The sequence below is a fragment of the Simochromis diagramma genome, unplaced genomic scaffold, assembly GCF_900408965.1.
Source record: "Simochromis diagramma unplaced genomic scaffold, fSimDia1.1 OVJJ01000320.1, whole genome shotgun sequence".
NCBI lineage: Eukaryota > Metazoa > Chordata > Actinopteri > Cichliformes > Cichlidae > Simochromis > Simochromis diagramma.
Window position 1 is genome coordinate 2,823,449 of NW_024386773.1, and position 20,016 is coordinate 2,843,464.

A 20,016-nucleotide genomic window follows, 5' to 3' on the forward strand; every position below is an offset into this window, starting at 1 on the left:
ACAAAATGAGACACACACCTATTATTTCAACACACATTACACCACTCGTCATAAGATTTTAATCCGATTGATTTCCAAATAGCCTTTAATGAAGCAACAACCTCACACAAACTGCTACAATGTTCAAGAGCTTCAGTTCAGCTCCTGTTTTTGTGTTTTACAGATCATGCAGGCTACGGGCAACAACTCATTTACTCATCTCAGAATTTTTTTCTACTACAGTTTTACTCTATTCACCATTTTTATTTTATTTAGCATTTGTATGTTTCAAGCTCTTTACTAGACTTTTTAAACTTCATTTAGCTTTTTTATGACATGTTTGATTTTGTTGATAATTTTCATTGATTAGTTTTTGTCTGTTGTCATGACTGCAACTTAGTGAGCAAATTCAGCTCTACTGGCGAAACATAAATACACTTAATACCTCTTGTCAAAGTCCTTCTATGTCTTCACTATGTATGTTAATATAAATCTGGACAATCAGACATAAATTGCTGCTGCAAGGGTTGCCAGACACTCAAAATCATGATGTGGAAATTCTGTTTAGTTCCATATAGAGATATCGTTTAGATCAGCCAAGCTCAGAAACCTTTAGATTTTTGGAGCCCTTACGTTGTTTTGAAGTATAGAAAGTTTAAGGTGGTGTGTTATACAAAAACCTGACAGATATCCTGTCATCTGCTCATAATGATCTAGGTTATGATCTAGATTTCCTTCACTGGTTTTTCAGCAGCAGCAGCAAAAAGCTTTAAAAAATAAATAAATAAGAGTCGCCACATTGATGATAGTCATCTGGGTAAAATCGCAGTGATAAGAGCTCCTTTTAAACTGACAGAGGTGTTGACTCTGTCTTATGTCTGGCCTTTCAGCAGCTCCTTTGATGTCTTTCACAAATATACAGTCAGCAAATACCAACAAAATCCAACCAAATCTCTCTAATAATGTGGATTACATGTCAATTTATTTAATTCATGCTAAGAGCATGCATAGCAACAGGTGTGCGTCTTGATGAACACACAGATTTTTTTGCATTACTGGCAAATCCTGGTTTTCCTTAATGATCAACCTCTGCACAAAAATGTTTGAAAACCACAGAGCTGGACTAGCTAGTTAGCTAAGATGGGTTTTTCCTGACTCGGACAGGAAACTTAAGCGTGGGGGTGGACTCCATCCGTAACAATGATCAGTCCCAGGCAGTAAAGCCACTGACTGTGCTTCTCACACAAAGTGCTATTTCTCAGATTAAAAAAAGAAATTAATAAATGCTTGGGTGAAGATATCTTTACTGTTTTTATTAAAAACTGTAAAAACATGTTGTTCTGTGTCATTTTAATTCATTTTCCGTCAGGTCTGGTTGAAGCTTTTTGTTTTTATGTGGATTCAAAAAAAGGAAAAGAATTCCTTGGTGCAGGAATCATGTCCTGAAAGGAAGATTGCTCTTCTCCTCTTGTGTTTTTTGATCAGCAGTGTTGGACCCTTAAAAAAACAACACTAACACTTGTTAGGAATTATAGATCAATAGAGCCGTGACTGATAACTCCTGTGGTTCTCTGTATCCATTTGTACAGTTAATCTCATAGAAAACAACTATATAAGCTACATACCGTAATGCCAAATACCGGAATGTAATTTATTTACATTTTATTATTAAATTTTGTGAGCACTTTAAAATTAACTCTATTCTGATTTTTTTTTTTTTTTTTTTTTTTTTTTTTAAAAATAAAAGTTATTTTCTGATTGTTCCAGGTGCCACCAAGGAGATAGGCTCAGCGCTAACCAGGATGTGTATGAGACACCGGAGCATCGAGTCCAAACTTAAGCTGTTTACCACGTAAGACACTAATTCTCACCCTCCACTCACACACAGCTTTGAATATAATCTTTATGTAGGAAGGAGGTAAGGCAGGTGAAGGTTTGAATGATGGTGCGGTGACACCATTTATCAGGCAGTGTGGGAATTGGGTAATTATTTCCAACAGACATATGTTAACACCAACTGTGTGTGTGTGTGTGTGAGAGAGAGAGAGAGAGTGTGAGAAAGCTGGACTTGCATGCTATCCTGATTTCACCCATTATCACTGTCACTGCAACATTACAGCTGTCCTGTCATTACTGTCTGCTGTCATTAGCAGAGGTGTCAGTCAGTGACGCATATATTGTGTCTCATGTGGATCACGGCACATGCACTCAGAAGCCACATTATTAGGTGTACCTGTGCTGCCTGTCTGGAGTCCCCTACAAGTTTTGTTCTTCCATCTTCTTTCATCTATATAAATGAGAATGTTAAAGAAAACATCTTATTTAAAGGTAGCAGATATCTGCTATTAAACAGCTGCATTATTAAATTGTAAAGTTGTCTCTTTCCAGCCTGCTGAGGTAATGCTCAGGTTAAATTATTCTGTCCCTTACTGAGTAATAAAGTTGTGGTTTTACAGCCTTATTTAATATTTAACTCAGCAGCTTCATAGTAAAGACACAGCAGCAGCACATAATTTAGCATCAAGTGCACGCAGGCACAGATTCCCAGTTCAGTTATTTGAACCACTCATTTGAAGAAAAAGAAGTCTAGATTAAAGTTACTATTCAGATTGTTTGTTGTAAACTGCTTTTGTAGGGTGTGGCCAGTTTGTTTAAATTAGGAAAAACAGTACAATGGAAGCACCTAACACATATACCAAAACACATTTGGGCTCTCATTCACTAAATATGGGGCCGTATTGTAAAAACCTTGGTGTCATTTTTGATCACTTCAGTCACAAAAAGCTTGTCAGCTCAGATGTTCGGTCATGTTTTAGGCAGCTCCGGAGACTCAGTAAGGTCAGCTCAGTTTTATACAAAAAGGAAATCTAGAGATGGTCATGGATGCTTTTATTTCCTCTTTTATTTTGAAAGTTGTTATACATGTAAGTCTACATAAAGTACAGCTTATTCCTATCATTCTTATTACCATGTAATTTTAGAATTGATTTTAAGGTTTTAATTGATGACTTGTTGCCAGTCTTACTCAATAAAATGTGTGAACCATGAGTAAATAAAGAGTAAATCAGTAAAGATTGATACAGTTTCATCACAAAGACGTTTGGTGCCGTTTCTCTCCTCCAGATATCCACAGTAACATGAGCGTATAAAAGCATTGAATTCTCACACTGAGTTTGTGAATGCGATAACTCAAGAACAAGATGATATGGGCGCTTCAAATTGATACCATGGGTGCATCTACTAAACATTTTGGATCTCAGTGACTTCTGACCTCGACTGACCTCTGGTTAGAGGTTACGTTTTCTGAAAACCTTATGAATGCGCTAACTCAAGAACAAGATGATGTAGGATTTTAAAATTGATACCATAGGTGTATCTACTAGGAGGCTGAGTAGTAGAACCTACAATTGCTGGTATTTTTAAAATTGATAGAGCACTGGTCAACATGTAATTAAAGTTTTGTTTACTATTCCTTTAGTTACTGTAAACGGATGGACAAAAGTCAATTTATAAGTATCTTGATTCATTCTCAATCATCCAGGAAAGTAAATCTCCAAAAGTTGATTCTGTTCATCTGGACGTAGCGTTTTGTGGAAGAAACGTTTCGTCACTCATCCAAGTGACTTCTTCAGTCTCAGCTGACTGCAGGTTTCCCCAAATCTTATAAACGGTACATTTGCATAATGACTGAAAACAGCCCACTGAAGGAACAATGGGCTGGGAGGTCAGTTCCTTAATCATAATTATGCAAATTCTCATGACCATTGATCAACAACCACTGACCAAAACCCACTGATCAAAGACCACTGATCAATGGCCATGAGTACCATTCACAGGTAGTTGGGGAATGGCTGCAATCACAGCATTGTAAGATGGCGAAAGATGTACCCTTAGGCCCTTATTGGAACTTCACTAAAGTGCTCTTTTGATTTACAGTGTTAATTATTTTTAAAAAAATGTTTCGGCACAGTGTTTTAGAAAGTGAGTCTATATCTCTTTGCCCTCAGGTCCCTCTCAGAAGGTCTCATCACACCTCTTGAGTTGAAAATGGAGGAGTGGAAAAAAGTGGCCAGTCAGCTGGATAAAGACCACGCCAAAGGTATGTCAACAGGCTAGCACGCACTCACAGACACTTAGGCAAAGACAAAAGCTTCCTCACTTTCTGCTTTTTCCTGTGGTTCAGAGTACAAGAAGGCCAGAGCAGACATCAAGAAGAAATCTTCAGACACCATCAAACTGCAGAAGAAGGTGAAGAAAGGTAAGAATCACCACCTTCATTTCACCTCCAGCAGGTTTTCAGCTGCACTCAGACAACAGAAAACAAGAAAAGGACAAAACAGTTTTTTCCCCATGTGTATATATAAGTTGTAAAACATGGAGATATTACAGCTTATTCATAGAAGGCTCCACCTTCTATATATGTAAGCCATCTTCCACAGTGAGCTAATCTCCGTAGTAAACAACATGAATGTTTTCGATCCTGCCTTCATTGTGTTAACATGAGTGTTGTCAGCTCTCTGACGGATTATTTCATGGCCATCCTTCTGTCATCTGTGCCACAAGAAAAACCCAATCTTAAAACATATTTATGTATTAAAAGAACAACTATGCACCACTTTGGTTTTAAGTATATAAAAAAATGAGCTCTTTCAAAGTTTTGACATTTTAACTCAAATACTGTCTCACCCCGCAAATATCAATAGTAAACAGTCATCCTTGCTTATTTCTTTGTACTAATTTGGAGCATCTGGAGAAATAGTGGTCTCAAAAACTCATCTATCAAATATGATACACCTAACTTTATTGGGTTTAGAAATAATCTGTAGTACTAAAACTGAAATGTTAGTTTTGCACTAGAAATTCTCATTGACCTGGCCTGTATGGCGATGGAACTTGTTGTTCCTTAAATTGTGTTCGGACTTTGGGGTAAATAATGACTTGTTGACATGGGGCTTGTTGTTGCTACCTTGCGACTGTTTGCTCTTATCTGAGGGTGTATCTCCTTCGGGCTTGTTAATCTTGTTTGGTCTTGTTGGTCTTGACTTTAGAATTACGTGGATTTGTTTCCACTTACTTTGTGCTTCTTGGACTGCTTGTGTTTGATTTGGGGCTTGCTGCAATCACCTTACTGTCGTAAGGTAATTGCCACTTTTAGCACAGTCAATATGAGATTAAGTGTCTTCCCTATCCAAAATGGAGGGGTATAGTCAGCTATTGTGCTTATAGTAATTTTGTAATTGATCATTATTTTAAATCTGCCAATATTTTTTCACTGAATAAATACTGTGAGAGCAGCCTCTGTACAGTGAGGCCTGAGGTCAGACTCCAGGCTTGTCAGTTGGACTTGTGCCAGAAACCAGGCATACTGGCAGGCAGATACCTGTGCCACTCCCTCCCCTGTTATCAAAGTAACACACCCTGCAGTTGCAATGGTTGCAGCTAGCCTTGACATCCCATTACCAAACAAACTGAAAGCTTGCTAGGAAGGACTGCAGAAGGCCTTGTATGCTAGAAAGAAAGAAATTTAAAAAACAAAACAAAACAGAAATGCCACAAATGCACATGCTTGCATTCATAAACACACATGCATACACGAAGATTGAAATGCAACCTCAAGGCCTCTATACAAATATCTTCTCTGTCCTGTGGCTCTACAAAATCCAATGGGCAAATGCAAAGATAGAAAAATAGTTTGAGCACACATCACAAGTGCAGACCCGCCCAGGGTAAACAGTGATGCCTGTGAATTTAACATCCCTGAACACGTTTCTGCTACTGCTATTCCTTTTTGGTCCTTAATTCTGTTTTCTGTCTTTTTTCTGCAACATTCCCTTTATTCTGACTTCTGAGCTCAAAATGACTGACCACATTAGTTTCAGGCAGTCTAAAAGATCAGTAGAAAGTCAGAGCATTTGAAGAAAAGTTTGGGTTAATTACAGCTTGGGTCTATGGTTTCAGCTGTGCTTTCTACTTGTAATGATAACGCTGTGCTGAATATGTAAAGTTACAGATCTCACGTATCCGCCCTGAGCTGGTGCTGTTATGCGGGAAATTTTTATCTAAAGCTAAAAAGCTTTAATCAAGTTGATGCTAAAAATGTAGCTTCTCTGAATGTAGGTCAGTTTGAAAGTGACAAGCATATAGATAAGGCTGGCAGTGTTTCTAATCATCCCATGTTTTACTGTAACACTGAAAGTATTATAAAGTTCTCTTTGAAATAAGCTTGTCCAATGCAGTAATTGTTTATAGAAATGATGGACAAGGCTGCAAAAATTGAAATTGAGGTTTGAATGAACTGTACGCTCTCTATGAGAATTGCAAAGCTGTGAGAGACCATAAGTAAACAAGTAAGCAAAAGCAACTCAAAGACAGAGACTGAACCACAGCTTCACATGTTGTCACCACGTAATCACAGAGCACACACACACGCACATGAGAGCATTTTTTTTCCCTCCCCTGCACAATGCACCAAAACAGTCACCAATCAGGGCTTCACATTATAATTATCCTGCTGTACAGTGCTCTCTGTGTGTGTAGACACCATATAATAAGTAGGGACAGACTGAGAGACTAACTGCTGAGCCATTTGTTGGTACAAGAAGTCTTAAACAGAAATAAAGCCCACCGCGTTTTGTCATTTTATGGATTAGCTGTATTGAAGATGTTGTTTTTTGTTCAATCTTGTTCCCAGTGAAGCTTTGCAGTATTGGATTTTTTCTGCGCGATCATAGTCCAGACATTGATATTGTTGTATCATAGTTACACCTACATGAAACTATGTTGAGCTCCTGTATTTTTAGCAGTTTTCCTCGCTGTGCAATCATCTTTTGCCTCCTCCTCCTCCTCCTCCTCCTCACAGGCTCATTTTTGTAGTCTGTTTTTGCTGATGTATGTTTGAATTAAAGGAAGACCTCATAACGGTAAACATCTGTTCCTTCACTAATCATCTCATCCCATATGATTCTCTGTGTGTGAATGTGTACAGTCTATCATTATGTGGTGCTTAACCACTTTCGGATAGGGAATCTACAACTGGTGTGCGTGCGTGCGTGCGTGCGTGCGTGCGTGCGTGCGTGCGTGTGTGTGTGTGTGCGTGTGGGAGAGAGGCAGATGATGGGAAGAGTATTGGGGAAACATAAATAAGACATAAAGGTGATTTTAAGTGTTTTAGAAAATTGATGTCATGTCTTTTATTGTCAACACTAGTTCATAGCTCGAGTTTTACTTGTTTTCACATTTTAAAAGTTGCAGTACATGTCATCTAATACCTAAAAACATGTTCGGTTGAGTAGAGGTTAAGTTGCAGAAGTTGCAATGATTCACTGCATTACAAGTGTTTTCATCAGTAAACAGCACTTTCAAATTGCTGTTTTTCACAGGCGTTTGTTGGCAGCGCAGAAGATGTCGAGGAAATGTCAGATATTGCCAATCAAATTTGAATTTCTGGTAATTTTCCAAGCACAAGAAGGTCACTGCCTCAGCCCCTTAGGCCTAGAGGAGGTTTTTACATGTAAATAGCCATTCTGTGAGCTATACAGATGCAAATCAGGATAGTAGAAGTTACTTCAGTTTCTAAAAGGTAGTTTCATCTTTTATTTCTGTACCATTTATTTTCCATAATGCATTGTAATCAGTGATTGTTAACTAGACTTTAATAGTTAATTTTAGGAAATTGTTATGTTATTTTATTATTGGTTCAACGTTCTGCCCTCTAACGTTTGCCTCTGCCACCTCACCAGCCTTATATTTATGCATTTTATACTTGCTTTGTGTTTATGCTTTCTTTTACACGAGAAATATAAACTTAATTTATAACAAAATGTAGATACAGAAGAGGGTACATGGCAAGGAAATGAAGAGAGATTAAACAAATCTTGCATGGTTGATAAACTTAAACATCCTTGTGTTGCTCTGTTAATAGAGGAGGAGGAAGAGGATGAGAGTGATGGGTTAAAGTCATCATCTCTATGACTCAGCTGTGTTTACTGTATTTAAAAAAAGATGGATAATGGAAAAATGCATTAAGAGGAGGAGAAGTAGAGAGATTTGTAAAGAGAAGACAGTTGAGACAGAAAATGTGACGTGTAAACTCTGGAAATGGAATAAAAATAAAAGATAAAAGGTGGAAAGAATAACTGATGCCATCAGACACTGGGGATGACGACGTTCATAGTGAGGAGCAGGAGGAGGAAGCAGTATTGTTGCTTTGCTCTAAAAGGCAAGAAAGAGTTAAAAAAAAAAAAATCCAGAGTGTAAGAGAATCGAGCGAAGCTTCATGGCTGAAGATGTCGAAGAAGTGAAGAGAAGTATTTGATGGTGGAAAATGGTGAGGACAAAGGAAGAATTTAATAAAGACGAGAGGTTGATAGAGCTAGAAAGCAGAGTAAGGTAAAAGGACAGCAAGAACAATGAGGTAAAAAGGAGGCAAGTTGATTTAAGAGATTAAGAGCAGGGAGGTTAAAGGACGTTAAATGTCCTCATTTGAATATCCAGACAGTTTTTGCATACAGCTTGTGCTGGTTTCAACCTGCCTTGGAGAGTGCTGTAGAAACCTTTGACATCACCTAAAACTGCCTAACCACCTGTCTCACACCAAAGACATCATCAGCATGTGACGCAGATGGTCTAGACTGTTTAATGAGTAAGCTTTTAAAAGCAGCTGAACATCAGCATCAAAATTAGTCATTGTGCTTCAAAAATATTTTGCAGGCATCATTTGGCATTACAAGCTGTTGAAATTGAACAGTCTTCATAAAACTAAATACTTGCCCTCTATATTTTTTTTTATTTTACCTTTGTGTGCAGAGAAAGTCATTTTGGTTATTCCCCGTGCCCTTTTTTTTTTTTTTTTAAAGCATGGATGTTTTTACACTAGTTTTAGTTCTAGTTAGCTATAATAACCTTGCACTAAATAATGAGAGATGGTATCAATATATGGATATAATTAAAGAGGTCTTAATTGATCTGCTAAGCCTCCAGTACCCAAGAACCAGGTTGGATTTGCTTTCTCTGAGTGAACAGATCATATTTTGGCTCAAGTCTAATTCCTTGGGTGTGTAGTTGGGTATGTTTTTAGGAGTTCATTTCAGATTGTGGTCCATTTGTGTTCATTTTTGGTCCATGGAAGATGTAGTGGTGGCTGGGAGGTTTTTGAATTCATACTTGAGCCGAGTTACTGTTGTCACTATGAGGAATTTTTCAGATGAACTCCACTAACAAATGATAATAGCAAAGTTTGATTAGGAGAAATCTTAAACATTAAGTTAAATGACAGTCATGTCCTTTTTTATTTTCAATTTTCAGTTTTGTTAGATTTTTAGATTCTAAAGTCTAACAAAACTGCAAGTGACACAGAGCAAAGAAATGTTTGTTTTTTAAGTTTGATGTGGAATCTGGTTAACCATATTTTAGACACAATAATTGCATTTAATACAAAGAATAATTCGTTTTATAGCTGCCCACAGCTGCTTTTCCCTTTTGGGATTCTGTATTTTTTACAATTAGTAAAGTTGTATACAGTAATACGAATATCTTCCACATCTGCATTTACCTTTTCACACTTTTGTATTTGTATTTATATTTTTGATCTTTATAGCAGCAGTTTAGAGCAACAGTTACATCAATGCACTTAACATATGGGAAGATAAATACCCTACAACATTGGTGAGAAAACCCCAATGGTCACATGATCTTACTTTGAATAAGTAGACACTTCAGAACCAGGCACAGTAAAGGGGGAGTGTTGTGCAACGGCTGGTTTTGGGGGTAAGAGGAAAGATAAAGAAATGGGATCATGGAGCGATGAGGCCAAAATACAAATTAAAGGAAAGAGGAGACAAAAGTTAATGACATGCATTAACAGCATATAAACACACGGGCGGTGAAAAGAGTAGTAGTCTGAGCCTATAGCAGCATAACTAAGGGATGGTTCAAGGTCTCCTGATCCAACTTTATCTGTAAATTAAAAGGAAAGTTTGAAGCCTATTTTCAGAAGTAGAGAGGGTGTCTGTCTCCTGAAGCCAGACTTGGACCTGGTTCCACAGGAGAGGTGTCTGATAGCTGAAGCTCTGCAACTAGTTCTACTTTGCAAACTATAAGAGCCACAAGGCTGCACTTAGAGAGTTAAGTGCTCCAGAGATAATATGATACTATAAGATATGATGGGGCCTGATCATTCATTATTTAACCTTGCATTTACTGCAACCGCTGCCTGATTTAGTCTATTCTTTTGTGTCATTAAGTCTTATTGTTGTACAAAAATAAAAATGCACTATTCAGCCATGCTGTTGCAGTTTACAAAGACAATATTCACTGCAGCTTGTGTGGAAGCAGCTCCACACACTGATAAGTGACCTCTTTCCTCATACTGTTTGACTGACAGATGATTACAGGGAAGTGCAGTCCAGAGGAAAAAGATTCCTCTCATTAACTTCTCAGGTTACATGTGTGTGACTTGAGAAGAATTAATTTAGGTTTAGCTCGGTTAGATTTTGGCTTGCCTGAGGCATTTTCGTTTGTGTGTTATACATTGTTAAGCCATAAAAATCTAGAGATTGAGAAAATGAATGTCAAAATGGCCACAGGAACAAATTCTCAAACGCATTGAGGTAAGCTGGAGCTACATTTGGAAGCATCCATGAGGTGTTTTTACATTATGTCTCCCAGCTGGTGAGAATTAGCTTTGCCTGAACTGTGTTTCACCTTTAACGGCATGAATTTGCAGGATGGAGCTTCTGAGTTCAGGTCTTTGTGTTTTTGTGGGTGTTGAGCTGGAGCCTTGTAGAAACAGCAGCCTGTGTGTGTTTCCACAGAGCCTAGAAGTCAGACTAACAGCACACACGGACACTGAGCTTCTGTTAGCAACGTGAAATTATCCTCAGTCTTCTCCATGCTCTCACACACACCTGAGGGAACAGGCTGTGTTTAGGTTGAGCTTAACGTCTGCACAGAGTCTTCAGTGTGTGTGGGTTTGTGTTTGGCTGTGGAAATTGCTTCTCACTGTTTTTCACAGGACTTGCTGTCCCCGTCTCTGTTTTTCCTACTTCTCGCTGTTGAAGTTTGAAAGAGGTCTTGTTTGCACCATGTTTGCTGGAAAAATATTTCAAGCTTTATTAAAGAACAGTTGAACAGAAATCTGGTGAACAGATAAGCCCGGGGATCAGTTTGTGGGATTTTGCAGGTGGCTGTGAGCTGTAATATGAGATGTTAGATGGCTGTAATTCTTCATTTGAAACAATCATCTGCTTGCAAGTGATGGAGTTCAGTAAGAAAATATTGCAAATAAAATGTAGTCAGTATGAAAATACTCGCTATATTATATAGCCCAGTGGCATCTATCCTAACTGATAGTGTTTGTTAACTTACCTGCATTTAGGTTCTCAAACTAAAATTCATCTAAGGCTGACAGATAAAAGTGTCAGAGACTATATAGATATTCTTTGAGCAATATCAAGTTAGAATAAAATGAAGAAACTGTGTATGAAACATGAAGGCTGCTGCTTTGCAAAACATGATCCTTTGAATTCTTTGAAAACTTCTTTCACCGCCTCTGGGCTTCATTTTTACATCCAGTGGTTGTTTCCACAGTTGGGTGGTCTGCAGGTCAGAACTCTGTTTGTCCTCTCTACCTGTGGGTCTGAACCGCCAGACTCAGACCAGACAACACTGTACCAAACAGTTACACCTACAGACTCTGTTATTCCTCAGTGGCACTTAATTATTCCTGAAGGGAAATCTATGAGAGACTTTCTGTACCACTAAACCTGGTAGTTAACCTCCCTCTGCTCTCAAAGAGTGTGTTGTGTTGTGCTGAAGCATGTGGAAAGTAGAGCTTAATACAAGTTTCAAGTCTGTGGAGGCAGACTTCCCACTTCAATTTTCAGTGTAGGGGGTTGCCTCTTAATTTGAGGGTATTTAAAGGCTTGACATCATTGCGTTGTGGGGATGAGCCACAGATACTGATTGTGTTGTCACTTGTACTGAGCTTTGAATGCAGCCATACTGTGACTTCACATATCTCTAGTAGAAATCTAGACTATAGTGGAAAAGGTTTTTAAACTGACCCTTTGCCTTTAACAAAGAAATAAATAAATAATCCATCCAGGAGCTTTGGACTGACAAGACTTGCTTCTAAAATTCATTTGGTTACATCTCTGCTCTGTCACATTCTCCCCCATATCCTTTGAAATGTTTTTGTAACATTCTCCTCCTCCAGTGACATTGAATGATTCACAGTTCAGAAATAATCCTTATTGCTTTGGTGACATCAAAAATCTGTTGAATTTTGTGGAGGAGCAGTTTGCACTGACATCGACTTTCTTTGTGCTCACAGTGGCGACACATGGAGCATGTGTTATAAATGCCATAAAACATTTAAGTCATGTCTTTTACACACCATTTCAGATTGCCTGAAGTGATTTTAGCTTAACTTCAGTTTCAGAATCTTTCTAGTGCATCAAATCGGTCAGATTCTTAAGGGAATCCTGAAAATTATCCTGAAGAATTTGGTCTCAAAAATGTGCTTTGCTTTTTGTTTCTCCACTTGGATGTTTGAACTTCGCAGCAGAATGACGTATGTGCCGGTTTTGACACCAGAAGGCTGTTTTTACGTTTGTCTGCTGAAGAGGGGAAAGTTTCTTTGCACTCACCTTAAATGAGTTTAGCACATGTACGTACAAGCAGGTCCAGTGTGCAGCTTACAGAAGTGTGATGTGGAAACTTGTGGGCTCCAGTGGAGAGACGCTGAGAATCTTGCGTGGAAATATCTGTTAGTTATGCAGCTTTGACCTTATACTACAGCCTGTCAGTGTGGCATGAAGACTGTTAGTTTGGAGTGGAAAAGAAAGAAATGAGGGAACGGATTTGATCACAGTTCACTGAAGAGACAGAGCCTTCTGTCAGCTGGTGAAAAAAAAAAAAAAGTTCTTTGACTCAAAAGTGTGTATTCAGGAGTGTTTTGGTTTTTGGGGTTTTTTTTAATGGCAAAAATTACATTTTGATGATTGTCAGTGACGAGTCCATATTCATAAAAACAGCCATGACCGTGTGTGCTGGTGCAGGATACAGTTGGCACATTGTAAGCTAGCTGAAAGCTGATGCAGCATTTAAATGGATTGTTTTTTGTATGTAATCTTTATATTGGAACCTTGGAGTGCACCAGACTGAATAAATTTGGAGAAAAGTTGATGCTTTTTGAATCAAGGATCCAGGACGTTAGGATTTCAGTCTACCAAATACTTGGCATTTAACACAATTCAGCACTTTGTGTGTCATATTTGAATTCAGTTGTTCATATATAAGCCTTTGCTCACTTTATCTCAGTTAATGTGCCCTCTTCAGGTCTAATGGCTGGCGGTGTAAAAGAATAGACTCTGTATCAAAGATTAAGACAAGATGATGCCACCCATTAGTTACCGAAGTTTTGTTGTGAAACTTTAAGCCGACTTTTTTTTTTTTTTTTTTTTACAGTTGCCATCTTGGTGTTTTCTAATTGAGAAACTAGGGGATACTACACACTCATAAGAGGCCAGCTGCTTTATCTTACTTTGTGAGTCAAATGAGGACCATAATGTAAAAAAAAAAATATAATTTGGTTTTAATGACACTCGAAACCAGCATTTGAGATCAGAGTTTCACCTGGAAAGTGTTTCCTAAGTTTATAGAGCAATAGGGTAATTTTGTCATGGACTAACAAGGAGTTGCTCCCTAATGGCCATTAGAAAGGTTTCAGGGTTTAGGCATCAGCTAAGCATAATACCCAGTCTGCTTTACAGGGAGGAATAAGAGCTAAAATGGTGATGACAGAACTGTAAAATATCATCTTCAAGGCAGATCACTCCTGAACTGTCCCATGGCTAGCTTTGTGAAGGCTATTATTGTCTAACAAAGACTCGAGGTTGTTGCAGTGGTGAGCTGGGTTTCAGGGCTTCTCATGACTCATGTGACAAGCCTGGTATGGTTCACATGCTGGCATAGAGTCCAGTAAACAATGTAGTAAATCAAATCAAAGGAGTCAGAGAAAGGGAAACCAATGTCCGTTTCTCTTCCTCAAACTCAAATTCCATCCCACTCTAAAGCACCTCAATTACTCAGAGCCTTTTACTGACACGTTATTGAAGGAATTCTAAGCATGCAAGATGCCTGTTAACCAACGACAAAACGCTCGTCTCTTAATCTGAGCTGGGAAATCCTACATTGCCACACTAATTTTCACATTTTAGGCACTTATCCTTCTGTGTGCGCTGAACATAAGGTCAGGCAGGGTGTGTGACAAACAGCTGACTGCGTGTGTGCGTGTGTTTGCATGTGTCTCTTCACTGCTTTTATGTGGTGCTGTTCTACCCTCTGGTGGTAGCATATGGGTAACACATTGTGAGCCTGTGTGGTTTCCTTCACACACAGTATTGCTCATTATAAGGAAGAGATGTTGCACTAATGTTGTTTATAAGAACTGTGATACTTGCTTTGGTTAACTGCCTCCACACCATGAATACACCAAAAGCAAATATTTTTAGATTTAACATTAGCTGGTTGTTATATTGCAGTAGAAAGCTGATCAAAAAGTTAAGGATGGATTTGTGAAAGTTTTTACCACAGATGGCGTGGTGGGAATTTTTTCACTGTTGTGTAATCAAGCATCAGGACATTTGCATAATATCCTCATTTTTTGAAAAACAAATTAACGCCGAATCAAATTAAAATTAAACAGTGGGAAACATTGTGGTGATAATGTAATTAAGTGCAGACTCACAGCTTTCATTTGATGGGTTTTACACAAAATAAATGTATATACTGTTACAAAATTACAGATGGTTTTTAAACATAGCATTTTTCACAGGTTTAAAAGTGTTTGGAAAACTAAAACGATGCCTATCATTCATTTGCATGAATTTCTATGTAAAGTTTCTGTGTGGTTTCCTCCACACACAGCTGTTTCATTCCTTGGGATTCTTTTTGAGATCTTTACTGCAGCTGCCTTCTGTTTCTGCTTGTTTGTGGTAATTTTATTCTCAGTTTTTCCTTCCTGCAGTGAAAAACATTTTTAGATGAGCTGAAGTGGAGAAGTCAATTTCTTTGCCTTAAGGATTTCTTGAGTTGCGTTTGCTGTACGTTTAGAGCCATCATCCGTCTCTACGATGGCTCTATCATGAGCCTTTTCTTCTACATACTCTTGTCCTCTCATCATTTTGCTATGAGTTAATCTTTTTCATCTATCCAGAGTCTTATTCCAGGAGTGTGTGTGTGTAATACTGGTGATTTGTATCATGAAGCTAAAATATCAGAATTGCTTTGGACTAGAGACATTTCTGCTGTCTCCATATATTTCTATCATCTGGACCGATCTACCATCAGTTCCTCCTGTTTGTGTTTTAGGGAAGGATGAAGCTCGGGGACAATTGGACAACGCGCTGCAGGACGTCAATGTGCGCTACGCTGTGCTGGAGGAGACCGAGAAGCGAGCTGTGTGCAGAGCACTGATAGAAGAAAGAGCTCGATACTGTAGTTTTGTCAGCATGCTGAAGCCTGTGCTGGTCAGTTGTGTGTGTGTGTGAGTGTGTGTGTGTGAAAGAGGGATACAGAACAAGACTTTTTCAGACTTTTCTAACCTGGCAAAGTAAAATAAAAGGAGCTTGTCTTGTAGGACCATGAGATCAACATGCTGGGTGAGGTGACACACCTGCAGACCATTCTGGAAGATCTGACAAACCTGACAGCTGAACCCAATAAACTTCCACCAGCCAGCGAGCAGGTACCTTAACCATCTTCTCCATCTTTACTTAGTGATCTTTCAGTTTTTCTCTAGCACCCTCTGCAGGCCTAATATTACCTTTTTAGTGCTATTACTCTGTTTCCCCCAGATTTGGATTCTCTGTGGTGGGAGACTCTCATCCACAAATATTTTAATTGCCAAGTGCTGTGACAAGTTGACAGTAGCTCTTGTTCTGCAACCTTGGTGAACTTAATGTTGCAGCACACAAATCAGTTTTTGCAACAGGTTATGATTTGTGGCTCTTCCGCTTACTGCAGATCAAAGCAATTCAACACATCGAGGTGGGGCTTCTCTAAAGAAGTCGCCCAGCATGACAAACCATTTAATCAGCAGGTCCTTGTCATTTAATTAAAAAAAAAAAAAAAAACCCAAAGAAAAAAACGAATTTGCATAAAAAAATACTAATATTTCCTTTTCCCCCTTGAATGAAAAAGATTAAAAGAACCTTAAATTTCAACATAAGAGTGAAGACATTGTTTTCTCTGACAGATTATAAAAAATGCTCAAGCTGCCAGAAACATTTAGGTGGCTGTTAACATGCCTGGAAGGCCCCGCCCAAGTACATTAGCAATTTCAAGGCAGATGATGTTTTGTTTTTTTATTTTGTGTCTTATTTTCAGCAAATGTCAGAAAAAGACTACGACCAACAGTGATTGGCTCTACTGAAAGTGCTGTGTATGTATGCAAAGCATGGTTTATCTGCGGAGGCCCATCTTTGTCCAAAAAAGTACACACTGTAGTTTATTTTGACCCACACTTTCATTAACTAACTTGGTTCTGGTAATACCCACTGGAGTTGCAAATGTGTATTAATCCACCACTGTATATAGTTCCAGCTTCAGCACTTCCTGTATTTCTGAGCTTTATGCCTTCAGTAGAAACGTCCCAACTTTGGAAAATAAAAGGAAAAACACCACAGCTGTCTTTTGTGTGTATTCCAGGTGATCCTGGACCTTAAAGGTTCTGATTTCAGCTACACCTATCAGACACCTCCAGCTTCTCCCAGTAACACTCTCTCCAGGAAGAGCAGCATCAGCAGGTGGGTTACACACCAAAGCTGATATCAGTTTACAACACACAGTATTTCATATCACTTCATTTCACATTCTAATAATATCAGTGTGCATTGCTGCTTTCTTTTCATTTTGATGTTTTGTCACAGTGTTTGTAACTTTACTGTGTGTACTGCACTATATTTAAAAAATCACACCTTAAACTTTGTTTCTGTGCAAGTTGATGCAAGTCAAAGTTAAATCCAGGCTCAGACTACATATTTTTCTGAGTTGTGATAATCAAAGTGTCAGATTGGACAGTTACAGTCATAAAGTCGTGCCTTTTTATGACTGACGCACATGAGAGTGTGCACGTTCTGCAGAGGTGATAACTCGAGATGTCCAGGATGAGAGTGTAAACAGACAATCACAACAAAGCGTGTTATATTACTGGCTTTCGGCTCCATTTCAAACTTTCACTGAGCTTATACCAGCAACTTCATTCCTCTTTCACTTTGTTGTGTTTTGCAGTGTTTATGGCTTTTAATTCTTAAATAAGTTCTTTATTATGTGATTTTCACATTCCAGACAGTCGCTGCTTCTTTTTTCTTTCTTTCTTTCTTTCTTTCTTCATTTCTTAATTTTTGTGTCTTTGCCTCATAGCTACCAGTCAGGATCAGTGAGACATGTTCCCTCTTTGGACTCTATCAGCTGTGCTGTGGATGGACTACACATGCAGGTAACGCACTTTTTAACCTTTGTTACAACAATTTTATTTCTGTTGTTCTCAAAAATACTGTTAAGAATACATTTTACACTATGTGGCCAAAAGTACATGGTCATCCCTTTTCACACACTCCTGTGTCTTTTAGCTCAGTTTTTTTTATTTCCAGGACAGTAATGGTAAATCTTTATTATATAATTGTAGAAAGCAACTTCCTTCTAATTCAGATGAACTTTCTGCACTGCATCCATACTGTGCTTGCTAACGTTAACAGAGAATCACTTCATCCTCTTGTCCAAATATTTTAACATTTGGCTAAAAAAGGTGTATATATGTAAAATGGCAGCACCAAAAATGCTGTACTGACAGTTCAAAATGCAAAATATAGCTGAGGGCACGGTGGTTATGTCCATCTTTCTTAAATAGCTTATGGCCGACGCTTCCAAAGTGCATTTAAAATCAGCCTGACAGTTGTGTGTGTGTGTGCGCTCAGCTTTAGGCCAGATCCCCCAACCTCATTGTTGGACTTTAAAACCTGTTTGGCTGAATGGGAACAAATGTGGGCAAATGTTAGCAGCAGATTAATGCCCAGAAATCACAAGTGTAGCATTTGGGGGTGTCCATATATTTCTAGCCATATACTGTACATCAGAGATATTAAGATACTCTTATTTCATTCAAACTTATATACTTTATAGTTTTAAATCAAATTTCCGCAATAAATAAAGCAAATTCTGGTCAAATATTTTCAATATCTTTAAAGGTGCATTTCACTTAAATATACCATTCCTGCAATGCTGTACACTCCACATTCTTCAGGCTTCATCCACATTTTAAAATGACACTGTCAGCTTTAAGGATCTTCAAAATAAAAGCTTGTAACAGTAACAACAAAAACAAACACATGCCACTCTAACCCTTTCCTGTGTGTAGCGCTGCTCCTCCCCCTATCTGCTCACCGGCTGCGATGAAAGCGGTCGATCTCTCAGCGAAGGGAACTCCCCCTCTCGCCTCGGCCGTCACGGCAGCCGTGGTCGCTATGGTTACGCAGCTGGCTATGGCCACCGCCCCGCTCAGAGTCGCCGCTTTAGCCGCAGGGATTTGAAAACTGTGAGGAAAAAACTATATAACTATTACATTCCTCCCGACCACCCGAGTGCCGTCCTGTGATTTTGACCCTTTTGTCTTCCATTGGTGTGAATCTGGTTTCAATGTCACATTGGCTCCAGCTATTTTACCTCTTTTGTTTTTTTTTTTAATTCCACATTTTTTCATCAGCTCACACCTTCAGTTTCACCTTTAATTGTCTACGGCCTCCTCCACCCTCAGTGTCCCAGGATGGACCTCATATCTCAAATCCATTTTGTTGTAATTTTAGACGTAATTCTTGATCCCATTCCATAAAAAATGTTTCTGAGCTTTCACAAGTACAGTTCTAGGGACTGTAATTGTGTGAGTATTTGCAGTATTTGTTTATTTATCAGTGTCTTTTCTTTTCTTTTTTTCATTCTCTTTAAAAGTGGTTTTGTGTCAACTTTTTTATGCTTATGTTTCAGATTTATGTGTTACAGTTAAGTACTGTACTAATATTCAATTAAAAAAAACCCTTACTTTTCTTGATAGCTTTTAGACTCAAAACGACACTTCTTTAGAGTTTTGTTTTTTTAAGGTCAAGCTCTCAGGAGCACAAAAAAGGTCTCTTCCCTGACTGCTTTCTCTAAGCCAGGAGTTTAGCTGGAAATGCTGTGGTCATTTTAGCTTAGTTGATGTTGGATTTTTGGATTAGGAATTCTAAAAAACTGCCCATGATATATTTTTGATATACGATCACCTGGACATTTAAAAGATTCATAACATCCCACTCCTTATTTTCAGTAGCAGTGAATGTAATAATTTGTTTTATTTAAAAAAAAGAAAAAACAATCAAACCCGTCCACTAATGGCTTTACACAAAGCCAAACGTGACATATTTATTTTACTTTTTTCCTTGTTAACACTGTTATTTAATAAATAACACGATTGCTTCATCCCACCTCAAAAGCAAGCCTTCTCCTTATCTCAAATACCTGTTATTTGTCTCCCGCCGCTAAGTCACCCTTTCTGTTCTTGAATTTTGGCGTAATGGCCTTTTAAACTGGTGTCATTATTGCTGTCAGTGGTGTCTTGTCAGTCGTCCTGTAATAAAATTTTTATTTAATTTAAAAAAAAAAAAAGTTTGTTTTAAATTGAGGAAATTATCTCAAAATTATGTGAAGAAGAACAAAATCATTAAGGGTTCATGTTGCTGTTGAATGAGGAGCTTTTATTGATATTTTTAAAATGACAAATAAGTATTTTCTGTGTGATGTTTCTCTCAGTAAAACGCTGGCTGAACTGCTAACATGTCGTGTTGATGGTCTAACATCAGCAGCCATTATGCAAGTCTGATATATAGAAAATAGAGCTTGTTTCTTACACATCTGATTAAAACTGATGGCTGTGCTGACATGGATGTAAGTTACAAGCTTTTATTACAAATGTATATTCTGTCAATTTCTTTCCACCAGAGACTT

The 20,016-nt window shown here is 38.2% G+C and overlaps 1 protein-coding gene across 2 annotated transcripts in view; it reads left to right on the forward strand.

The window, feature by feature from the left end:
* The window catches only part of mtss1 (MTSS I-BAR domain containing 1), a 74,546-nt gene that overhangs the window by 44,625 nt on the left and 9,905 nt on the right, over positions 1–20,016 (forward strand). For both annotated transcript variants that reach the window (XM_040003674.1, XM_040003683.1), the window contains exons 4-10: positions 1,747–1,831; positions 3,987–4,078; positions 4,163–4,237; positions 15,352–15,509; positions 15,620–15,727; positions 16,690–16,787; positions 17,404–17,479. In XM_040003674.1, the coding sequence (XP_039859608.1) occupies positions 1,747–1,831; positions 3,987–4,078; positions 4,163–4,237; positions 15,352–15,509; positions 15,620–15,727; positions 16,690–16,787; positions 17,404–17,479 (692 nt within the window). The remainder of the gene's footprint in view (positions 1–1,746; positions 1,832–3,986; positions 4,079–4,162; positions 4,238–15,351; positions 15,510–15,619; positions 15,728–16,689; positions 16,788–17,403; positions 17,480–20,016) is intronic.